This window comes from Lampris incognitus, chromosome 14 (genome assembly GCF_029633865.1).
Source record: "Lampris incognitus isolate fLamInc1 chromosome 14, fLamInc1.hap2, whole genome shotgun sequence".
In the NCBI taxonomy this organism is placed as follows: Eukaryota; Metazoa; Chordata; class Actinopteri; order Lampriformes; family Lampridae; genus Lampris; species Lampris incognitus.
In genome coordinates this window covers 29,476,549-29,502,103 of record NC_079224.1, presented here as the reverse complement: position 1 = coordinate 29,502,103, position 25,555 = coordinate 29,476,549, and the positions used below count along the sequence as shown (strand labels likewise).

At 44.4% G+C, this 25,555-nt stretch overlaps 1 protein-coding gene across 1 annotated transcript; it reads left to right on the top strand.

Annotated features, from left to right (window-relative positions):
* The first annotated feature begins 569 nt into the window (after positions 1–569).
* nfatc4 (nuclear factor of activated T cells 4) lies at positions 570–21,290 on the top strand. The gene is made up of 13 exons (XM_056293382.1): positions 570–939; positions 2,658–2,818; positions 6,331–6,852; positions 7,606–7,781; positions 8,639–8,801; positions 9,094–9,194; positions 12,522–12,623; positions 13,111–13,298; positions 13,737–13,877; positions 14,331–14,386; positions 15,523–15,649; positions 19,444–20,172; positions 21,017–21,290. Exons 1-13 carry the CDS (start codon positions 756–758, stop codon positions 21,085–21,087), a joined length of 2,721 nt encoding a protein of 906 aa, XP_056149357.1. The 5' UTR covers positions 570–755; the 3' UTR covers positions 21,088–21,290.
* Positions 21,291–25,555: the final 4,265 nt, after the last annotated feature.

Genomic DNA, 25,555 nt, shown 5'->3' with positions numbered 1-25,555 from the left:
TTGGAAGGGTAAAGAAAATAAATAAACTTTGCTGAGGAATGACTCTGAAACGTAGAAGAGTGTTGACCCAATTTCTCGTCGGTGTTACAAACCAACGTCAGGAGGGGAAGCGAAACGACTCTTAACTTGGAGAGACTCCTCTGTGGGGGGAGTGTGTGTGTGTTGGGGGGGAGGGAGGGGGTAAAAGCAGTCGGGGTTGGGGAGGGGGATTCCATGATTGACATGCAAATGGTCCTATGGGTAATGAGTAACGGACCAACAGGGGGCTGGGAAACCCACCCAGATGCAATTAAGGGTAAAGGACGACAAAAAATATTTGATAAACTTTTTTTTTCTTCTTCCCTAAACGGGGAGGAAGAAAGGATGCCGAGGGAGCTAGGATGGCAGATCGGCCACATATAGAGATATTATATCTGTGATCCGGGATTATCCTTTCCGAGGAACTGGGAACGCCGAGAATGAAGAATTTACAACTCTTCGAGCTCCCGGTCCTCATCGCCTGAGAAGATTGTGGAGGGGGGGGGGGGGGAGTTTCCTCAAGTTATTCCCAAACCTCTCAAGGAGAGCCGCGTACAGTTGTGCAATGAGACACAACTAGGACCCAATTAAGAGTTTGGGAAACGTCGTTTGTCATATTCTGGACTTTCATCAAGGGGGAGATTCTAACCGACGCAGATATCCCTGTATCTGCACCGCGGGTTTTTTCTTTTTTTTCTTCTTCTTCTTGTTAATATCTACATCTCTTGCTGTGGGTGATGGGGGCCGCGACGGGATCTGGCTGGGAGGAGGGCGAGTTGGAGTTCAAGTTGGTTTTTGAGGAGGACCCGCCGCGTCCGCTGCAGGGCGCATCCCCGCTGCGCGCCGCCGAGCCGGACGGCGGCGTGACGGGCGAGAGAGCGGAGGGCGCGCCATCACACCTTGATTCAAATAGCAACCCTGGTCAGAGCCTTTCTTGGATAATATCACACGAGCTAAACGTAACCGACGTACAGACGCCAGTGCGTCTCCGAGGCTTTCCTCTTTAACGTCTACTGACGCTGTACGGCATCCTTACGCTTGAGCTTGGCCGCTTTCAGTCTCACTTTGCCACTTCCTGCGAGGAAAAACCTACTCCCATCTTTTGCATGTGTCTGTGTGCAGTCACATGTCCGTGTGCTTGTATTTGTGTGTATGGATTTACAGAGGGGAAGTTTGTTTGTGTGTGTGTGTGTGTGTGTGTGTGTGTGTGTGTGTGTGTGTGTGTGTGTGTGTGTGTGTATGTGTGTGGTTGCATGTGCTGTGATGTGCATCCTCGCTACTCAACTGCACGCCTGTTCTTGCAGTAAATTATGCGTGTGTGTGTGTGCACGTGTGTGTGTTTATGTGTGTGCATCCCGCATGTGTGCATAGATATATTTTTTGTTGTGTGCGCCTGAGTGTTGCATGACTGTGTAACGTGTGTATGTCTGTTTGTTAGCATGTGTATCCCACTGTATGCTTGTTTATGTGTGCGTGCATGCATTTGCCATTTGCGTGTCTGTATTTGTCTACGTATGTGTGCGTAGCCCAGGCTCAATGTGGTTCTAATCAGTTGTGCGTGTGAGTAAAGTTAACAGCTGCCATCTGGGAAGGAACCTCAACCTCTGTGTACTGAGAACGCACCCCATACACACCTCCCTCCTTCCCTTTGCCCCTCACTGCCCCCGCCCCCCTCCATTTTTCAGTCTGCACGCACGCACGCACGCACACACACACACACACACACACACAAACGCACGCACACAAATACCCCTCACACCCACCCACTTATTTTTTCCCACCCACACTGGCATAAAGTGCATGGTACCACACCTGAGACATGAACACAAAACAACAGGCCGAGCTACCACAGTTAAAGCAGACTGCTGAACCTGATATTTCACTTTGGTTGCATGTTCTTCAAGGCAGAAGTGCCCAACCATTCTGCTGTCGGGGCCTGCGAGTGTGCATTTTAGTAGTTGGAACCAAACACTAGGCCAACCTTTAACAACACATGGGAGGACATAGTGAAATCAGCCGGTGTCAGGTTTCGATTAAAATAAAGATTTGCACACTCTGGAGCATCAGCGATACCTGATTGGGAAGAACTGTTTTGTTTCAAAGCGTCCACACCTCTGGCGAAGTTCAGGAGAGTGCCACATAATGGTTAATAAATGGTTATTGGTCAACAAAACCCCAAATATATACTCTTTAAACTAACGAGCATCACACAGTTCGACCTGTGTCTCAGTTTTGATTATGCTAACGAGGGATCAGATTTTGAAACAGTTGGCTATAGGACACAGCCAGTCTTGTCAATATTGAGTCAGCGAGCCTCGGTTGATAATTTGCCGTTGGATTTCAGGCAAAGGATCAAACTCGTTTGGATTTTGATTATTTACCAGCGCCAATGTTATGTTGAAACCATGAGAGCAAACAGCAAAAATGACTAATTTTTTTCACCGTTACCATAACTTTTCTGTGGAAGTGTGACAACTATCCAATGTCAGCCTTTAATTTCCACACTTTGAGGAAAGTTTGAAAACAGGACAGTTTTGGACTTGCTGATGTTGCCCAATCAGGGCCTAACTCCGATCATTCACAGGTGAGGTATTCCTTTTGCCACACCCTCTGACTGAAAATATTTCTATTAGTTGCAGATAGTCACCTGGCTGCCACCCATACAAACCAGCCAATGAACATCCCCAGCCCACCACCCTCATCCAATCAGCGTGCCGGGATGCATTCCCCGCCCCCGCGGAGGGCCCTGGTGAGGGAGTTCAGCGGGACTTATGAGAGCCTGCCAGCGCGCTCCGTACAGGTAAGAAGTCAGAGATGGAACGCATGTCATCCCTGGAGATAAATAGATAGATAGATAGATAGATAGATAGATAGATAGATAGATAGATCAGAATCCTCTTTATTGGCCAAGTATGCTTACACATACAAGGATTTTGACTCCAGTTTAGTGGCTCTAAATGTACTTACACAGAATAACAACACAACAATCTTCAGGAATATCCTCATAAATAATCTTAATATATAATTATTAATATTGATTATTAATTATATAACATGATTAATTAATATTATACAATTATAATATACATGTATGTATATATACGACAAGAAAAAAAACTTTGTCAAAAGAAACACTCAACGGTAGGGAAAGTGCTCAACAAATAAGGAGCAAAATAAGCCACTGAGTCAAGTAAATTTTTTATGAGACAGTACAAGCATATACGTATATATAATAATATATATATATATATATATATATATATATATATATGTGTGTGTGTGTGTGTGTGTGCGTGTGTGTGTGAGAGAGAGCTTCAGGAATAATTTTCAGGAATATACAAGGAATGACTATATATAGGTGAAACCGTTTCTGTGAACTGTAAACAGGATATAAACAGTGCAAAGAAGCGAAGAGTGCAAGGAGTGCTGAGATAAATGTTAAACGGGTAAAAAAGTTACTATATATACATATAGTTGGTGTTTATGTACAGTTTATAGCCTGTTCAGATAGTCGTGAGTAAAATGTATTTCACATTTGTATTTGAGACAGAAATACATTTAAAGAATATATATAGCTATATATAATATGTAGGTACAGTGGTTATTATAGTGATCCAGGGTTATTGCACAGTGCCACAGTGACTTAACCATTCATAACTGTGACAGCGAGGGGGGAGAAACTGTTCCTGTGTCTGGTGGTTTTGGTGAACAGTGTTCTGTAGTGCCTACCAGAGGGGAGAAGTTGGAACAGGTTGTGTCCAGGGTGTGAGGGGCCTGCAGTGATTTGCCTACCCCGTTTCCTGACTGTGGAGGTGTATAGGTCCTGGATGGTTGGCAGGCCGGCACGATAATTGTTTCTGTAGACCTAACTGTCCATTGTAGTCTGTTCCTGTCCTGTTTGGTGGCCGATCCAAACCAGACAGTGATGCAAGTGCAGAGAACAGACTCAATGACTGCAGTGTGCACTGGATCAGCAGCTGCTGATGCAGGTTTTGTTTCCTGAGCTGGCGCAAGTAGTACATCCTGCTGGGCCTTTTTGATAACTGTGTTGATGTTGGATTCCCAATTCAGGTCCGGGGAGATTGTAGAACCCAGGAACTTGAAGGAGTCCATGGCCGACACAGTGCTGTTGAATATGTTGAGGTGGGCAGTGATGTGGGGCTCCTCCTGAAGCCCACCACCATCTCCACAGTTTTGAGCGTTTTCATCTCCTGTTGTTGTGACCGCACCACAGGGCCAATTGTTTGACCTCCCATCTGTATGCAGATTCATCTCTGTCTCAGATGAGGCCAATGACAGTTGTGTCATCTGCAAATTTCAGGAGTTGAACGGACAGGTCTCCTGAGGTATAGTCGTTGGTGTAGAGGGAGAAAAACAGTGGGGAGAACACACATCCCTGAGGGGCACCAGTAGTGTCTGTCCGGCTGCTGGATGTGATTTTCCCCAGCCTCAGCTGCTTCCTGTCTGTCAGGAAGTTTGTGATCCACTGACAGGTGGGGGCGGGCACAGTGAGCTAGGTGAGATTGGTGAGTAGGACTTCTGGGATGATGATGTTTAATGCTGAGCTGGAGTCCATGAACAAGATCCTTCCATACGTCCCTGAGGAGTCAAGGTGTTGCAGGATGTAATGCAGTCCCATGTTGATTGCATCATCCACTTTACCTGTTTGCCCAGTAGGCAAACTGCAAGGGTTCAGCAGGGGGCCTGTGATGTCCTTCAGGGGGGTCAACACCAGTCTCTCAAAATACTTCATGACCATAGACATCAGAGCAATTGGCCTGTAGTTGTTCAGTCCAGTGATGGAGGTTTTCTTGGGGACTGGGATGATAGTGGAGCATTTGAAGCAGGAGGGGACTTCACACAGCTCCAGTGATCTGTTGAAGATCTGTGTGAAGATGGGGGCCAGCTGGTCTGTGCAGGCTATCAGACAGGAGGGTGACATGCCATCTGGGCCTGGTGCATTCCTGATCTTCTGTTTCTGGAAGAGCTGACACACAGGCCATCAGTGCCTTCCTGATCTTCTGTTTCTGGAAGAGCTGACACACAGGCCATCAGTGCCGGTGGGGAGTCAGGGGGGAGAGGAGGGGTGATGGCAGGGGTGCAGTTGGTTGTGTGATGTCTGAATTGGAGCTGATGAGGGGTGTGATAGCGGGCTGATCAAACCTGCACTAAAACACATTCAAGTCGTCAGCTAGTTGAAGGTTTTCTACCGTGAGCATGCATAAAGATTATTTTCTACAGTGTGAGAGGAGTGTTTCCTGTAGTTGGTAATGTCCTGCAGGCCTCTCCACACAAATGCAGGATCATTAGCTGAAATCCAGTTTTAAGCTTTTCAGAGTTGGCAACTCTGATCTCCTTGGTCAGTGTGTTTCTGGCTTGGTTGTACAGGATCCTATCTCCACTCCTGTAGGCTCGTTCCCTGGCCTGACAAAGCTGCCTGAGTTTTGCTGTGAACCAGGGTTTATTGTCTTTATGCATGCTCAATAATCCAGTTAAGAAAATCACAGAAAGTTGAATCAGTTCATCTGGACACAATGTTTGTTGAGAGAGAGATGTTTCATCACTCATCTGAGTGACTTCTTCGGTCTCAACTGACTGCAGGTATCCCCACCCTTATAAACAATACAGTGGCATTCCTTACAAAAAATAGTATACTTGAAGTTTATTTTAGTAATAAATTTATGTAAAGTTGAAGTATATTTCAATTATATTATATTTAATATCAATGTAATAGTAGTATACTTGTAAGTAACTTAAGTATAATTTTGTTTAGCATATCTCTGATAAGTACTTAAAAAGTAAACTGAAAGCATACTCACTGATCTTTAGTTTAAAATTAGTATACTAATAGCACACTTGAATAAACTACTTGAAACAGTCAGTTGTTATATAACAACCGACCGTTTCATATGCATTAACTAGAGTTTCAATGGCAAAGTGTACTATTCACAAAGGATTTGGGAATGGTTGCAATCACAGCACTGTAAGATGGCGACAGATGTACTTTTAGGGTCCCTCTCGGTTCAGGGATGGTCATTCCGTCTTCACATAGATGGCCTCTGAGGAGTCAAAGAGGCCTTCTATCTTTGGCCATCTATCTTTAAAAGTTCTTCCCTGCTGAATGTGATCAGAGAGTGAGAGCTGGAAACTAAACAAATAAACAAAAACAGAAGAAGTACCAGAGAGTGCAGAAACAAGGCTGCCGTCTGCACCACCACCTTTCTGCAAAGATACAGAGATGAATAGGATAGATAGATAGATGAAATGATGAAAAGTCAGTTCTCTTTCTCTTTCTCTCTCTCCCCCCTCTAGGTATCTGAGTCTCGAGTGGTCGAGTGCCCCAGCATCCAGATAACCACCATCTCCCCTGAGGATGACCTAGCCCCACCAGGCTCCAACTACTGGGACACCGGAGGAGGTGGCAGTGGCTGGGACCGGGAGCGCCTCTATCTCCCCCTGCTGGACCCTTTCTCCTACCGTGATGGAGGTCCCAGTTCCCTCAGCCCCAGCCCCAGCCCAGCTTCCAGCCCCTCCTCTCGTGGCTGGCTAAGCCCCGCCTCCAGCTGTGATTCGCTGCTTGTGGAGGAGGAGGAGCTAAACGAAGCCACAGTCAATTTCAGCCTCTCACCCTCTTCCAGGCCCACCTCCCCAGGTGGTAAGAAGCGTAGAAACTCCCCGCTAGCATCCCCCTGCACCTCGCGGAGGGGAAGCTACTCAGAGGAGCTTCATGGATGCATCCTGGAGGGAGGTGACTCCACCACTCAGTCACAAGCTCCTCCAAGCAGCTGTGAGGTCAGTATTCCTCAGAAAACCAGGAAGACGTCATTGGAACAGGTGAGCAGGCTGGATCCATTTCTGCATATTTGGCTGAGTTTACATTAAGCGATATGGTTTACCAGTTTATTCATCCATCGTCATCAGGACATTTTTAGTCAAGGCATTAATTGTGCTGGAATGAATCTGTTTTGGAGCATTCAATTTAATGTGCAAGTCCTGTTTCTCTGATACATATTTGATGTCTCTGACAAAGCAACTGAAGAAGTTTTTTAGAGTGCACTCGTCTTTGGGACTCCGTTACCATTTCATCTGCACGTTTTTTTTTTGTGATCAACCATTTTTATTTTTAAAAAACAGGACACAACACACAAACAACAACAACAGGGCAGCACATTAGTAACAATGTTTAAATCTGCACATCATGATAAGCATGCAGTTGTATGTTGGTGTTTAAGATTAGGATTGTTAAAAATCCACAATTTTAAAGTGGAAATGCAGCTTTCACATCACTCCCAATAATAGATACAAACTCATTATGTATTATCTGCATCAAATAGTTTTTATTGATAATAATAACATTTGTTTAACTCTCTTATCAGATAGGTGGAGATTGTTTTATAGATCAGAAAAGTGCAAGTCAACCTAAGCTACTTGAGTCAATGCAATATCTTTTACATTCATTGACTGCTTACTTGACACTCACAATTGTCTGAATGTGGCAAACCCCACACATCTGGTACTCTATACTGCCTGAAAAAAAATGCTGAGTTTGTTTTGTGTTTGTTTTGTTTTTTTCCCCCTTGCTTCCAGTTGTCTCCCAGGGAGGTGGATCAGGAGCAGGCTCCAGGCCACAGTTCCCCCTGCTCACTGCCAGAGCTCCACCAGCCGAGGAGAGAGCTCCCGTCTCTGGGCATGGACTATTTGTCTGTGCCCCCTGCCCTTGGTTGGGGCAGGACCCGTGCCAATGCTCACAGTCCTCTGTTCAGGCAAGGACACACGAGGAGCTCTATTTCAAAAAGCCATGCTTATAGGGTGTCCAGGTAGTGTAGCAGTCTATTCCGTTGCCTACCAACATGGGGATCGCCAGTTTAAATCCCCGTGTCCGGCTTGGTCGGGCGTCCCTACAGACACAATTGGCCGTGTCTGTGGGTGGGAAACCAGATGTGGGTGTGTGTCCTGGTCGCTGCACTAGCACCTCCTCTGGTCGGTTGGAGCGCCTGTTCAGGGGGGTGGGGGAACTTGGGGGAATAGCATGATCCTCCCACGCGCTACGTCCCCCTGGCGAAACTCCTCACTGTCAGGTGGAATGGAGCTGCTGGCGACTCCACATGTATTGGTGGAGGCGTGTAGTAGTCTGCAGCCCTCCCCAGATTGGCAGAGGGGTGGAGCAGAAACCGGGATGGCTCGGAAGAGGGGGGTAATTGGCCAAGTACAATTGGGGAGAAAAAAAGGGGAACCCCCCCAAATAAATAAATAAAAAGCCATCCTCATGTGTTGGGGCAAAATAATTACCTGAAGTTCATTACCAATCACCAGCAAGCCGTCGTGAAATACAGACAACTCAATTGACTCCACCAAGAGCCCCAAGTTACTAGTTATCATAAAACATAATGCAATATGAACTTTATTGACTAACACTCTTTTATCGAATGTACTTCAAGCTTTTAAAAATGTTTGATATTTGTCTTTATTTATTTATACTGTTTTAATTTTTACTCTTACTTATTTTTGCCTTGTCTGGTTTTATTTTTTTGTAAAGCACTTTGTAACGTTGTTTCAGAAAAGTGCTATATGATTTTTTTTTTATTATTATTATTATTATTATTAATATTATTACTTCCAGGTCTAATGCCCTGCCGCCGCTTGATTGGCCGCTGCCATCTCAGTTTGACCAATATGAGCTGCGGATCGAGGTGCAGCCCCGCCCACACCACAGAGCTCATTATGAGACAGAGGGAAGCAGGGGGGCCGTCAAGGCTGCACCAGCAGGACATCCTGTTGTTAAGGTAAAGATAAACATGTAAATTTGACTTTATGCATGCTCAGTAATCCAAGTAATAAAATCACAGAAAGTTGAATCAGCTCATTTGGACACAATGTTTATTGAGAGAGAAACGTTTTATGACTCATCTACGTGACCTCTTCAGTCTAAACTGTAATTTTTGATAAAGTAGGTTAGTTAATAAATTCAGCAAGTTTTTGACATTTGTTTTCTAACCATTAGGGGGGGGGGACACTAATGTTTAGGAGCAACTTCGATTGGTTTGATGTGTTTTCTTACGCTGTCTCTCTCCACAGTTGTGTGGCTACACAGAGAGGAAGCCGCTGTCCCTCCAGGTTTTTGTTGGAACAGCTGACGACCGATCTATCAGGCCCCATCCTTTCTATCAGATACACAGGTACGGTGCTGTAATGCGATACAGTAATTGACTTAACTCAGCTTCAAGCATCTAACAGTGTAACAGGAAAAAAAAGTGTAGTGCTAGGTACATATATTCTCAGTATATCAGAGGTACGCATCATCCTTTGAGTCTTCATTTCTTCATTCTTCATGTGGGGAGGCTGGTGTCCTTGATGATGTTTCAGGCTTTCTTTTTGCAGCGAGTGGTGTAAATATTAAGAAGTTGTGGTACTTCCATGACAATGATTTTGGTGCTGTCTTTCCAGTCCTTTGAAGCAATCTGCAGTCCTGAGCAGTCAGGTCACCAAACCACACTGTGATTCAGCCTGTCAAGACACACTCAGCGGTATTGTGATAAAATCAAAGAAAGTTGAATCCGTTCATCTTGACACAATGTTTATTGACAGAAACGTTTCATCACTCATTAAATGACCTCTTAAGTCTCAACTGACTTCAGGTATCTCCACCCTTACAAAAATACAGTTGCATAACTACCGAAACCAACGATCAGTTTCATATGCAAATGGGAATGACCATCAACTAGAGTTTCAATGGCCATGTGTACTATTCACAGAGGATTTGGGAATGTTTGCAATCACAGCATTGCAAGATGGCGATAGATGTACTCTTAGCTCCCACCTCCCCTTCCCCCTTGGTTCAGGGATGGTCGTTCCCTCTTCAAACCAGTGTTCCTCCCTATCAAGAATGTGCACATCCTCATCCTTGAAAGAGTAGCCACTGGCCATGTGAATAGTACACATGGCCATTGAAACTCTAGCTAATGGTCATGCATATTTGCACATGTAACTGATCATTGGTTTCAGTCATTATGCAACTGTATTGTTTATAAAGGTGGGGATACCTGCAGTCAGTTTAGACTGAAGAGGTCACATAGGAGAGTGATGAAATGTTTCTGTCAATAAACTTGTCCAAATGAACGGATTCAACTTTCTTTGATTTTCTTACCTGGATTATTGAGCATGCATAAAGATATTGCGATAAAAGTTCATAAGAGTTTTGGTACTCACACCAAAGTTGAGTTTTGGCACTCATACCAAAACTTTTGAGATGCCTTAGAAAATCCAATTTCTGCTGTGCCTTCTTCAGGTTGCAACTGGTGTTGAGAGAACATGTGGGGGTGTCTGTGACGTGTAAACTGAGAAATCTAAAACTATACACAATTTCAACAGATGACCCATTGATGGAAATACGAATGTGATTTCCTCTGATCTTTCTAAAGTCAACGATTTCATTTGACATTGTCATTTAGTGAGGTTGTTACCATGGCACCATAGCACTATAGGCCCTCTCATCACTGTCGCTTATTAGTCCAATCACTGTGGTGTCATCTGTGAATTTAATGATGCTGTTGTTGTCATATTTGGCTACACAGTCATGTGTAATCAGACAGTACAATAGGGGACTGAGAGCAGCCCTGAGGCACGCCGTTCCTAAGAACTATTTTAGATCAGTATGTTTTACCTATTCTCACAGTCTGGGGCAGGCCTGTCAGGAAATCAAATAGCCAAGACACAGGAAGGGATGCCATCTGGGCCAGCAGCTTTACGAGCCTTAATCCTTTTAAAAGTTTTACTCACATCAGCCTCTGATACCTGTAGATCGACTTCATCGGGTGGGCATTGTGTTGCTGTCACTGGGTCCAAGTTGTGAGCTTCAAAGCGGGTATAAAAGTTGTTACGCTCATCCGGAAGAGAAGCAGAGGTGTTGATAGCCACACTGGGTTTAGATTTATTGTCTGTAATTGCCTTCAGCTCCCTCCACATGTGTCACGAGTCAAAGCCACTGTAGTCATTTTCCAGTTTGTCCTTATATTGTCTTTTAGAAGCTTTGATGGCTCCCCTTAAGTCATACCTGAATTTTTTTGTAGCATTCCTTGTCCCTAAATTTAAAGTATTCCTTGTCCCTCAATTTAAAAGTAGTGGCATGCTCCCTCAACCTCAGATGAATGTTGCTATTAATCCAGGGCTTCTGGTTGGGGTAGGAGCAAATAGTCCATACTGGGATACAGTTATCCACACAGATTCTAACATAGCCAGCGACTGATTCAGCATACTCATCCAAACTTGAAGTTGAATCCTTAAAGACTGACCAGTGTGTTGATTCAAAACATCCCTAAAGTTGGGATTCGTGTTCTGTAGTCCAGCACTGTACTGTCCCCACAGTGGGCTGCGCGCACTTCATTTGCTGCTTGTAGGAAGGAAGCAAGAACACTGACAGGTGGTCAGATTTCCCAAAGTGATGTCATAGGATAGACCTGTAAGCTGCCTTGACCATGAAGTAACAGTGGTTGAGAGTCTTATTGCCGCTGGTTGGGCAGGTGACATATTAGTAAAATTTTAGTAGCATAGATTTCAGGTTACAGTGAATAAAGTCCCCCGCCATAATTGAAATGTCCTCAGGGTGCAAGTTCTCCCTGCTAATGTCTCCATACAGTTTGTCCAGCACCTGCTGCAGCTTGCAGCGGTATGTAGACAGCAGTTAGCAACATGCATGGGAATTCCCTTGAGAGATAGAATGGTCTGCACCTTATTGCTAGTTGTTCCAACACTGGCAAACAGGACTGAGATACTATTTCCACATCAGCACGACATGAATTGTTATTAATAAAGAAGCATACACCACCTCCATTTACCTTGCCAGTAATCATCATGGAACGGTCCATGCAGTGCACAGATCCCCCCCCCCTCCCCCCGGCTGTATAGCCCTATCAGGTGTATTAGAGCCCAGCCAAGTCTCTGTAAAGTAGAACACACAACAGTCTTTCATGTCCCTTTGAGAGCCGATTCAGCAATGAAGTTAGTCCAGCTTGTTGTCAAGGGACTGGACGTTAGACAGCAGTATGCTAGGAATCGGGGGCCGGGTAGGACGCCATCGTAGCCTAACTAGGGTGCCACCTCATTTACCTTGCCTCTGACAGCACGGCCTGAAGCCATTACTCCATGGTGGTACCTGTTTGTTGTAGATAATCTCTCTCGGCACGTCCCACAGCTTCCAGCTGTTGGGAACATCTAATCTTATGTCCAGTAAAGTCTGGCGATCATAGGTAATTGTGCAAGACAATCAAACCCACAAAGCTCTGTCTCATCAGCAATCAAACCATGCAGGTTTTGCTTTGAAACTTTTGGAGAATAAAGCTTTTCAAAACACACATAAAGGAACTAAGAAATGTAGAATCAAATAAATTGGTTGCCCATGAGAACTGTAACCAGTGTGATGTTGATCATAGCTCCTATTAATAAAGTTGTCTACAGTATATAAATTGGCATTTGTTTGAAATGGTTGTGTCCCCCCCCCCCCGCCTCAGGGTGACAGGGAAGATGGTGGGCACTGCCAGTCAGGAGAGCGTCCAGGCTGGCACCAAACTGCTGGATATACCCCTCAGCCCCGAGACCAACATGACTGCACTGTGAGTCAGCCAAAGAGAGAGAGAAAGAGAGAGAGCAAGGAAGTATGAAAGTAGAAGGGGAGAAATTTTAACTGTTTCGTTATCATACATTCCCATGCCAGAGAAACTGCAGTACGTTTTACATCTGTTGTTGATTTGTTGTGGCTTTGACTGTTGTACTCCTTTTAGTGCTGCTGCAATGGTTGCTCACAATGTTGACAATCCAGGAATCTAATCTTAGTCTGCCGTTGCAGTCATTGGAAGTCCCTCTGGACAACAGTGTCAGTCAAATGCCTTAGATGTAAAATATGATTTAGATACAAAGACTTAGATCTGCATCTGATAGCTAACCTTAATTAAAGATTAAAGAATGATCAATCAAGATTGTATACAAGTCTAGTAATAGTTACTGCTACATTTGTATTTGGTATGTTTATTATACAGGCTACCTTAAATATACTCAATGTGATATTAGTTTATACAGAAAGCATCTGTCTCTGTGTCTCAGTATTGACTGCGCTGGGATTCTGAAGCTGAGGAACTCGGACATTGAGCTGAGGAAAGGAGAGACAGATGTTGGCAGAAAGAACACGCGCGTTCGTTTGGTTTTTCGCATCCATCTGCCGCTAGCGCCCCCTGTGGCCCCGCCCGGTCGGGTACTGGCTCTTCAGGTGGCCTCCCTACCCATCGAATGCTGTGAGTAGTGGCAGAGAGGATTATGTGCCCTCAGTTCTACTTTGAGTTTTTGATTTCCCCCCTTTTGCTCTCCAATTGTACCCGGCCAATTACCCCACTCGTCCGAGCCATCCCGGTCGCTGCTCCACCCCCTCTGCCAAGCCGGGGAGGGCTGCAGACTACCACATGCCTCTTCCAATACATGTGGAGTCGCCAGCCGCTTCTTTTCACTTGACAGGAGGAGTTTTGCCAGGGGGATGTGGCACGTGGGAGGATCATGCTTTCCCCCCCAGTTCCCCCTCCCCCCCAAACAGGCGCCCCAACCGATACCCACATCTGGCTTCCCACTCAGAGACACGGCCAATTGTGTTTACCTGTGTCTCAATCCCCTTTCCTCTCTCTCGCTCTCTCTCTCTCTCTCTCTCTCTCTCTCTCTCTCTCTCTCTCTCTCTCTCTCAGCCCAGCGTTCGGCCCAGGAGCTGCCAGTGATAGAATCAGTTAGTCTGACTTCCTGTTCTGTGGAGGGAGGGGAGGAGCTACTGCTGGCTGGCACCAACTTCTTGCCCATCTCCAGAGTAGTCTTCATGGAGAGAGGGACAGGTAAATGGCTACAGAGAGTGAGAGAAAGATACACGTGTGTGTGTGTGTGTGTGTGTGTGTGTGTGTGTGTGCGCGCGCGCGTGCGTGCGCACGTGTGTGTGTCTCTTCTCTTCCTGTGTTTGCATAAGAAGAAAAGTGGACATTGATTCCTGATCAGTATATCTTAATGTGTTCTAATGTATAGAAAAAAACCCTCAGTGTTTTTTGATGTGTTTTAATTTATCTGTGACATGTGGAACACACAATAACGTTTTGTACCCAAAAATAAACTGCGTTAGAGATAACTTGTTGATTCCTAAATCTGACCCCTGGTGGAAGAAAATTCTGTTAAATCAAAATAGGGGTTGAATGCAATAGTGTGCATTGTGTGTATGTATGTGTGTGTGTGTGTGTGTATTTGTCTGTTGAGGCTATGCGTGTCATTGCTAATAGCTGTTGTTTCTTATCTATCAGATGGCAAGTTACAGTGGGAGGAGGAGGCACATGTTGACCGCAATAACAGTAATGAGGTAATCACATGCACGTGTGTATTTATGTACATGTGCTTGTTTGTTTGTGTGTGTGTGTGTATGTGTGTATCTGTGTATTTGTGCTAGCATGGTGGAATGTACATTTTGAATGCAACAACAGTAATGAGGTATGTGTGTGTGTGTGTGTGTGTGTGTGTGTGTGTGTGTGTGTGTGTGTGTGTGTGTGTGTGTGTGTGTGTGTGCGCGCGCGCACGTGCACCCAGGCACATTGGAATGTTTGAAGTGATTATAATCATAAAACGCTTCCCATTGGAGCGCTATATATGGAGTCCATGATGTTGCTAAACCCTGGCTAGTGGAGTCATCGCATTGCAAACAAATCAACTTATCCAAAGGAAGTTTTTAGACTATAGCTCGGGTCTGCTTTCTGATCTATGCATGCATAACTAGGTTGAATTTACCTGAGTCACACTGAATTTCTGTAATTTCAAAAGTGAATTGATAATTTACTCTCGTGGCAACGAGTGGCGCGTTTACCGTGTCTATCAGAGATCATATTATGCACCCAGAATATATTTTGATGATCTTTGTGTGTACCTACTGTCTAATAGATTTAATTAGACACCCTTTTTTTACTGTAGAACATCGTGATTATGTCCTTGTTTTGGTTTTTGTTTTTTATGCTGACAATCTTACCAAGTCAAATTCTTCTTATCTGCAAAAATACATGGCGGTCTATTCTGTTGCCTACCAACATGGGGATCGCCGGATCGAATCGTTGTGTTACCTGGTTGGGCGTCCCTACAGACACACTAGCACCTCCTCTGGTCGGTCAGGGTACCTGTTCGGGGGGGAGGGGCAACGGGGGGGAATAGCGTGACCCTCCCATGTGCTACGTCCCCCTGGCGAAACTCCTCACGGTCAGGTGAAAAGTATGTATCGGAGGAAGCATGTGGTAGTCTAGCCTGCAGCCCTCCCAGACTTTGCAGAGCGGGTTGGAGCAATGACCAGGACGGATTGGTAAATAGGGTAATTGGCCAAGTGCAACTGGGAAGAAAAAGGCTAAAAAAAAACAACAAAAAAAAACATGGCTATCCATGAAATCCAGAACTTGAAATGTATATCCGATATTCATCGATTAAGGGATCTGTGTCCACACGTCTCTGTCCTCCCAGTGTTTGCTGTGTGTGAAGGTTCCTGCCTACAGCGATCTGTCCGTGAGTTGGCCTGTGCCTGTCTGTCTCTATGTCTCAAATGGGAAACGGAAAAGGAGTAGCACCCACTGCTTCAAGTACCTTCCCAGTGAGTCTCACACCTACACCTCTGTTTATTCCCTTGTGTCCCTCCATATTTTTTTTCCCTGTTTCTTTTTTTCCTTCGTTGTCATTACATTCATCATTTGTGTGTGTCGGTGGTTTAAGTTTTTTGATGCATGCTCAATAATCCAGGTAAGGAAATCCCAGAAATCCCAGAAGGGTGAATCAGTTCATTTCTTTACCTGGATTATTGAGTATGCATGAAGACATGAAAGCCCAGAAAGTTTAATCATTTCATCTGGACACAATGTTTGGTGGGAGAAACGTTTCATTACGCATCTAAAGTCACTTCTTCGTGTGAAGAGGGGCCGGCCATCCCTGAACCGAGAGGGGGGGAGTACATCTGTCACCATCTTACAGTGCTGTGACACCCAAAACACTGCACCAGCCAATCGAAGAGAGGAGAAGGAAAACAGCTGCCTAAGCATAAACCAGTGGTGATTCTGTATGTGGCAGGAGTGTCTGAACAGTTGAGATGCGTATTTTCCAAACATCACGTCTCAATTGCTTTCAAACCCCAAAACACGCTGCACCAGAAATTGATCCACCCCAAGGATCAGGTCCCCCAGCACAAACAGAGCAATATAGTGTATGCTGTTAAGTACCAGGAGGATTGCCATGACTTGTACATCGGGGAAACTAAGCTGACGCTGGCCAAGAGGGTGGCACAAAACTGGAGCGCTAAGACGTCCGGTCAGGACTCCACAGTCTACACCCATCTACAGGCCAGTTGCCACTCTTTCAAGGATGAGGATGTACACATCCTTGATAGGGAGGAACACTGGTTTGAACAGGGTGTCAAACATTCCCCAATCCTCTGTGAATAGTAGACATGGCCATTGTAACTCTAGTTAATGGTCACTGTAATTTGCATATGAAACTCGTCGTTGTTTTTGGTCGTTATGCCACTGTATTGTTTATAAGGGTGGGGATACCTGCAGTCAGCTGAGACTGAAGAGGTCACTTAGATGAGTGATGAAACGTGTCCAGATGAACTGATTCACTTTCTTTGGTTTAAGTGGTTGGCACTGTCGCCTCACAATAAAGATCACTCTGGTTTCAATCCCAGACTGTCTGTGTGGAGCTTTCATGTCCAAAAACATGGACATGTGAAATGACACATGTTTGGTGAAATAGATGCTTAATCTCCTCCAGGTATTTAGTTGTGTGCATGGGTGACCTATTCAGGGTGAATCCCTGCACTTCTTCTCAATGCTCGCTGGAATAGGGTTCAACCTGCTGTGACCTCAGATTGGGATGGAATTTTGCTACATAAAAGGCTTTACAGTCATTTTGTTTGCACTTTAATCAATAGCACTTCATCATATGCATACAGGACAGATGACGGCAAACATTTTCAGTAAGGCAGGCCTTAGTGGGAGTCAAACACAGTATACCTGTCCCTGTTAACACAGGCTTCAAACATGTATGAATATCACACATTTATATGCATACCTACTGGGGCAGCACAGTGGCCCAGTGGTTAGGACTGTTGCCTCACAGCAAGAAGGTCCTGGGTTCGAACCCCAGGCCATCCCAGTTCCTTTCTGTGTGGAGTTTGCATGTTCTCCTCGTGTCTGCATGGGTTTCCTCTGGGTGCTCCAGTTTCCTCCCACCATAAAAAAAAAAGAAAACATGCATGATAGGGTTAATACTCCTGCCTGTGCCCCTGAGCAAGGCAATGGAAAGAAGCAAGCAAGCAACATTTTATTTCTATAACACTTCTGTAACACAGTTATAAAGCGCTTTACACTCCATAAACAAAAATACGAATAAACACATTAAATTAATTGAAAGAATATAAAAACATGGCATTGAGAGTAACAGACCAAGCTACAAATGAAACAAAACAGAAGTCAGGGGTGGAAATCTATACAAAGGCTTGCCTGAAAAGATGAGTTTTAAAAGCCGCTTAAAACAGTCCAAAGATTCAGCGAATTTAATGGATTGAGATTATTCCAGAGGCTTGGGGCTAAAACTGCAAAAGCGCGGTCACCTTTCGTTTCGCAGTTGGAGTGAGCAATGGATAAAAGATAGAGGTTTGAAGATCGGAGTGGTCGAGAAGTGGAATGAGGAATGACAAGATCAGAAATATAACTAAGGGCAAGATCATGCAGTGCTTTAAATGTAATCAATAGGATCTTATAGATTGTTCTGGATTTTATGGGAAGCCAGTGGAGGGATGCAAGAACAGGGGTAATATGGGACCTATGGCTAGTTCTAGTTAGTAGTCTAGCAGCTGCATTTTGAACCAACTGTAGATGATTTAAAGTAGCTTGGTTGAGGCCAGAGTAGAGGGGGTTACAGTAATCTAGACGGGAGAAAATGAAAATGTGAATTAATTTTTTGATATCATTAAAAGACAAAACATTTCTGATTCTTGCAATATTTCAAAGCTGAAGAAAACAGCTTAGTAACATGGTGCTCAAAAGACATTTTCTGGTCAAAGATGATGCCAAGATTTTTAGCAATAGGTTTGATGTTTGAATGAAGTGGACCAATAAACTGATCAACTGCAGTAGCAAAGTTCTTAGGACCAATTAAGAGAACTTCAGTTTTGACGGGGTTTAGATGGAGAAAATTTAGGGACATCCTGTCTTTGGTGGCAGCTAAGCAGTCATGGAGGGAGGACAGTTGATTCAGATATTCGGTTTGGCAGACAAATAGATCTGAGTATCATCGGCATAACAGTAGTATGGCATGTCTTGAAAGTGACTAAACAAATTACCCAGAGGAAGCATGTATAGAGAGAAGAAGCATGTATAGAGAGAAAAGGATTGGCCCAAGGACAGACCCCTGAGGGATTCCACACAGTAGGGGAACTGATGAGAATACAAGATTGTTAACACAAACATTAAAATATCTATTTGTCAGATAAGAGTGAAACCAATTTAACGCTGTACCAGAAATACCAACCCATTTTTCCAACCTATCAAGTAAAATGGCATAATCAATGGTATCAAAGGCAACAGTTAAATCTAGGAGAATAAGAGTAGGGTATTCACCTTTATCAGCGTGCATAAGAAGAACTGGAGTTGGTCCCCATGTGCTGCAGCTGCCCACTGCTCCTTTACAATAGGATGGGTTAAATGCAGAAGACAAATTTCATTGTAACCTGTACAATGACAAAATAAAGTGTCTTTCTCTCTTTCTCTTACTGTAAACTGCAATTACTGTGTGTATTTAAAGTTTAAAGCTGCAGTCCTGAAGATTTACATGCAAACAAATGTCCTTTATGGTATTTTCAATCGCTGGCATATTTAAGTCAATAGCTAATCCATAAATATCCAAAATCGTGAATGCTTTTGTAGTTGCTTTTTTAATGGTTTCTGTTGGGTCAGTATTTCTCCAGAAAAAAAGTATGGCTCATAATATGTTGCGTCTTTTCCGTGGCAGCCAAATGCAGAAGAATAAGATGTTTGTTGTGGTTGGCAAGCGGATATGGCAGAGCAAGCTCTTACAAGACCTTTACCAACATGTTACAACATCAATTATTAAAACGCTGGTTCAACCACGTATTTTGTTCAGTAGTGGGGAACGTGTTGACACAACAGCAGTGGTGACTTCGCTCCATTTTAAATGGATTCAAATGGAATTACTTGAATTACTCAAGCACCAACGCAATTATTTGTATCAGGCACCCAATGAAAAAATGTTTTTGTTCAAACGTTGTTTTTTGCTGAAATATCTTTTGATAAATGAATGTCTATATTATTTCTACCAGGCTATGACTACTGAATATTGTGACTTTCTCTCATTTTAACTTGTTTTCATTTTCAGTTATGTTTAAAGAAGAGGACCCTCTCCTCTCTCGTCCCTCTGTGTTGACCCTGGAAGGGGTGACCATGTGTCCCGTGGGTGGCCCTGGAAGGGCGGACCGGGTCCTTCATCTGAGCAGTGACCCCACAGCTGAGGAGAGAGGCCTAGGCTTCCACCTGCCCCCCTACCCTTCCACCTACTCCCCCCCGTACCCAGCCCCTGGCCACCATGAAGAGTACTGCTCCAAGGCCGAAGTTGCTGTGGAGGATCCCGGTGGATGCAGGGCGGCCCTGTCTGAGCGCCATCCCAGTTTTGAGAACCTGGAGCTGGGCTTCACCGAGCTCCTCCCGCCCCTGTACCCCCGTGCCCCGCAGCCCCCCTCCCCTTCCCCGTGGCTGGACTCACCCTACCTGTCCTCCTCGCCTTCTCCCTCCCACTCCTCCTCTCTTAGCCCCTTCCCCGCTGGTAGTCCCATCTCCTCCTCCCCTCTGCCTCCCATGCCCACCTCCCCCTACCCCCAGTACTCCGCCTATACTCAGGATGTGTGCCCCTCCCCTCCCTCCAACCAGAGTGCCTATCAGGACTTCTACCCGGTGCCATACTCCCACTGTGAGGGCTGGGACCCCCAGGGCAGGGGTTTGGGTGCAGGACAGGGGGGTGAGAGGGATGCGCAGACTGGCCCCAAGATGCAGGAGAGCCCCCTGGAGTTTTCCACCTCCGCGTCAATGCACCACATTACATTAGAGGAAGGTAAGGTACATATATATGGGCTTTAGGCTACCAAGTTTTTCTCTCTTAATTGTTTGTGTGTACTATAATCTAATATTTTGCAAGACAAACTAAATGACTGTATTTCAGACATAGAAGTGGGTTGAAGGAAATACTGATGGATGGATGGATGGATGGATGGATGGATGGATGGATGGATGGATGGATGGATGGATGGATGGATGGATGAGTAAGAAGATAACCAGATAGGAAAATGAAAATATCGTTGACTGAATCAGAGACACCGAAGAAAGGAGTTTGCCTCTTTCCCTCTCTTTACGATAGCTGTGTCAACTCTACAGTCCAGCTCTGTGAATATTGTGGTGGACGTTTAAGCATATTTTCTAGCAACACTTAATGCTGGTGAAAGTTTAAGAAATGGCACCCATTTTACAATTTAAACAAACTATCATTGGCTTAATGAGAAGGATAAATGGGTGGATGGATGGATGGATGAATCAGTGGATGAATGAAAAGATAGAGATAGGAAGATCAAAAGATGGTTGAATGAATGATGGAGCTCTTTTCATCGCAAACACTTATGAAAGGAGTTTGCCTGTTTCAGTTTCTTTGTGATAACTATGCCAACTCTATAGTCCTGCGGTGGGACTATTGTTCAGCAGCTGGCAGTTTCACTGAGCTTTATAACCTGGTATCATCACCATGGACACATTATGGTGAACGTTTAAGCATATTTTTAGGCTACACTTATCACTGGTGAAATGTTTGGCTTGGCACAATTAGTACAAAAAACAAATTATCAGTAGCTTTGAGATGGATGGATGGTTGGATGGATTTCTGACTTTTTCCTTTCTTCTCTCCATAGTCACTGAGTTCATTGGGGAGGACATCCAGACTTTCCAGTCAGGCTCTCAAATGGACGACCAGCCCAGCTGAGCTCACCACAGCTCTCCTGCCATTATCCTGCTTATCAATATCAGTGTATTCCTTATGCATTTGGTATTAGGATTTATTGCTACCATTAAAGGCAATAGTAAAAGGGGAATTTCAATACCAGGACACTGGAATTGTTACCATAGGTGCATTTTTAAGGTTTTATAAAAGGGATACTGATGTTTTAAACCTGTTTGCATCATAAATTATACAAGAAACTCTATAGTCTGTGTGTTCTCTGTCAGTGTTAGGTGTGAGTGCCCTCCGATTTGTGATAATTTACCTCCTCAGACATGGATTTACTTTTCGTGTTTTAATCTGGATTCGTTTTATTCTATCTTGTGGATTATAGATTTAAACGCCAAACACAAACGTCTGTGCTTGTGTCATGGATCATACCTCAGAAACTCGTTTTCTCCCTTCTCCAGTGTGTTGAGTTTCTCCAACAAGTTAACCACCTAGACCAGAATATGTAAAACAGGCAAAGTTCTGTTACAGTGGACAGCTGTGTACCCGGACCCATGATGTAGCAGGGCACCAAGAAGAGATGGCCAAATGGCGATGTAAGGTTAGGAGTGCGTTCAGGATTAAATAATGTTCTGCTATTAGTTATTTCAGGTTCCGTTGACTTCTTTATTATTTCTCCGGCCAAACGGCAGATATTCACTCCATACCACTCGCTTATTACTATGCCTACTCTCACTCGTTTGCACGTCCCTTACTATAAAATGCTCCCATCAGAAACACTCCACCGGAACTAAAGCAGTGGTCAAAACCCGTATATCTGCAAAACATTGACTAACATAATACGTGTCATATTACCCATGCATTCTCCTTTTTTTTTCTTAATTTTCCCCCCTTTTACTCCCAAATTGTATCCAGCCAATTACCCCACTCTTCTGAGCCGTCCTGGTTGCTGCTCCACCCCCTCTGCCGATCCGGGGAGGGCTGCGGACTGCCACATGCCTCCTCCGATACACGTGGAGTCAGCAGCTGCTTATTTTCACCTGACAGTGAGGCGTTTCACAAGGGGGGATGTGGCATGTGGGAGGATCACACTATTCCCCCCAGTTCTCCCCCCACCCCCCAGACAGGCGCCCTGGCCGACCAGAGGAGGCGCTAGTGCAGCGACCAGGACACAAACCCACATTTGGCTTCCCACCTACAAACACGGCCAGTTGTGTCTGTAGGGACGCTCGACCAAGCTGGAGGTAACACGGGGATTCGAACTGGCGATCCCCGTGTTGGTTGGCAACGGAATAGACCGCTATGTTACATGGACTAATCGCACAACATTATTTAATTCTGAACTCAATCCTAACCTTACAGTGCCAACGCAGTTGTTACATCGTAGTAACATGTCTGGTGGTGCTCCTCTTTACTGACTGAGAATTATTCTCCATCTACTGTGTGATGACACTAGAGGGGCTTGTATGGCTTTTTGTAAGCGTTCAATATATCTGTTATCTCGAGAGAGAAAAAAAGGTGCTAGATTGATCAGAGGCCAAATTACCTTGCAAACTACCACCACCACCCCTCAAGTCGGTTTGCCTTTATCGTATATCAATTTACATTTTCGACATATATTTGTAGATTTGGGACCCCTTACACATCTATCTTGGGTGCATAAGCACCCTGCTGGACCAATAGGGGGACGGGAGGTGGGGGGGGGGCGATAAAGATGACTGGATATTGGTGTAAAGCTGATGCAAAGTTGACCTCATGTGCTAAATGAAGACACCAGGCTGTTCGCTCAGGAGATTAGTGTGAGGAATAGTCTGTTAAATCCACTCCATGCAGCCACAGGGTTATGATGGGCCACTTCTTGGTGCAATTTCTTAGAGAACGGCGCATCTTAACGAGAGGTCTTTCACAATTTAACAGCTGTGAAACATTCCTGGCTTACATATTACTCATTCTGCTCTGTAACAAGTCCGTTCAAGGTTTATTTTCTGGCCAGGGCACCTTCACAACCAAACGGGTTGTGGGCGTAAGTAAAAAAAATAAAAAATAAAATAAAGATAAAGTTTTGAATGATGGTATAACAATCGTGAAAAGTGTGATTTAAACACACTGTCTTAACAAACAAGACACTAGAGCTGCGTTATATTTTTTCTTGACAGGTTTATGGGCCTATATGGTTTGACGCAGCCATAAATGGGCATTGCAGAGACAAGAGGCTGAAAAGGCCTAACGGGTAAAACGAAGCTGCAATTAAGTGTCGGAGTGGGACTCGAAACACCGTTTGGGTTGAACTTACACTCAGAGACGGAGGCCATCACTTACTCATGACATCGATCCCTCCAGCTCCCTTTTCCTCTTGACCTTGGCAAAAGGAAGTGAATGGTGTGTGCTCAGTAGAGATACTAGCTACACGTGGAAAGTTTGAGGGAGGTAAAATGTGAGGAAAGACTACACGGAACAGCAAATGAAGCCAAATGCAATAAATGTACAGGGATTTGTTTTGGTGACTAAGGCGCAAAGGGCTATATACACACACTGACATGGAAAATAGGACCTCAAGTAAACTGCAAAGGACAGTTGGAGACATAGGCCCAAAATGAACTGCATCTAATTGCCTTCCAACTTGCATATGCACATTCAACTCTACAGGTGTTTGCATTTGACCAATGAGACACCTCTGATGCCGATCAACACTTTTTTTAGTGTTATTTTTTAGTTTTGAGAAGCAAAAGTACAAAATCATGCATATGACTGAGTGTCTCGTCTTTTCGTGATTTCTTTCCCCACAAAACCTCAAAGACAAACTCCGTCCAAATCCAGAGTAGCGAGTTGAAGCAGAAATTGCTAACCGCTATTATGAAGCCTTTATCTTTATGTGTGTCCGTGTTAGTTCTGCGACATTTACAACAGTGATTTGTGTATGATTCACTGTAAGAGAAATAACCCTGGGGCAACAGAGGCGCCTTATCCCTCCATCGTCTGACTCGGAGCTTGGTCTCGCTCAGTCTTTAATTTTACTCAAAAGACTGATTAGTCTTCAATGGAGGGTGATGACTTATATGCGTCTCATGCCTGCATGAAAAACGCACCCTTCAAATTGACTTATACACTAATGAAATCACTTCCGCCCCCAGCTCCAAATTCCTGGGCTCACTGCTGTTGTGCAACTATGACACACTGATACGCCAAGTGGAGGCATATAGATCCCTTTTGAGCCTGTCACATTTTATTTGTGATAGCCAAGCAAGATTACATAATGCACGCTGAGTGTATGTGTGTGGTGCGTGCGTGCGTGCGTGCATGTGTGTATGCGTGTGTGCATGTGTGCATGTGTGTATGTGTGTATGCGTGCGTGTACATATAATGAGCACATCTACAGTCACACATTGCATTACAGTGTACATAAACATCCCCTTTTGAGTAGCTTCCATTTATTTTAACTAGTTTGCTGTAATGTTTCATTACTTCGCCCTATAACGTTGTCTTTCACACCATCCGGGAGTTTGTTTGTTGTGATCAAACTAAGGACTGATCTAGTCATCCATTATCCAAACTGCTTATCCTGCTCTCATGGATGCTGAATGGGATGCTGGAGCCCATCCCAGCAGTTATTGGGCGGGACAGGCCACCAGGCCATCACAGCCCCCCCCCCCACCCACACACACACACACACACATTCACACCTAGGCACAATCTAAGGACTGATCTAATCTTACCTAACTAAGGAATAAAAGTATGATTTAGTCCCATACACTGCAATACCATTCAGTAACAATAGCGATAGAACATATCTGTCATGAAAGTACATTAAATAGGCAACCCTGTCACTCTGACCTACCTCAATACTCCACTGGGTGTCGGTATTATCCTGGGTATCAACATGCTCTCAAATAATATACTGAATATAAATTGACGCAATACACTCCCAGCTCGAGCTTTTATCGTCATGCGTCTGCTAGATGAAAAAGTGTTGAACTGATGACAGAATGACCAATACTCCAAAACCTGGCTGTGGGTCCTGGAAAATTACATTCCCACAAAGCAACCTAAGTATAGAAGATGGTATGCAGGGCCGGCCAGAGGCACAAACAAACTGAGCAGCTGTTTAGGGCCTTGCAGCCACACGCAGTCACGAGAGTAACAAAATGGTGGTGGTCCTGGGGGGGCTCCTATTCTGTTTAGGACACAATTACTGTAAGGCCAGCCCTGATGGTGTGTAAATACAATAGTGGGGTCGCCTTGCTCTCTGTATCACCACTCTATCATACACCCTGAATTGGTTTTATCATATGGTGATGATGATGATGATGATAATAATAATAGTAATAATAATAATAATAATAATAATAGTAATAGTAATAATAATAATAATAATATGATGGCAAAGTTCAGTGTGCTAATATTTCGTGTGAAAATCTTACTTAAACTGCAATTTGCATCCCTTGCACACATTCACACACCTACCTGATTTTGTCTCGGCTGAATCCAAGGACACAATAATCAGATG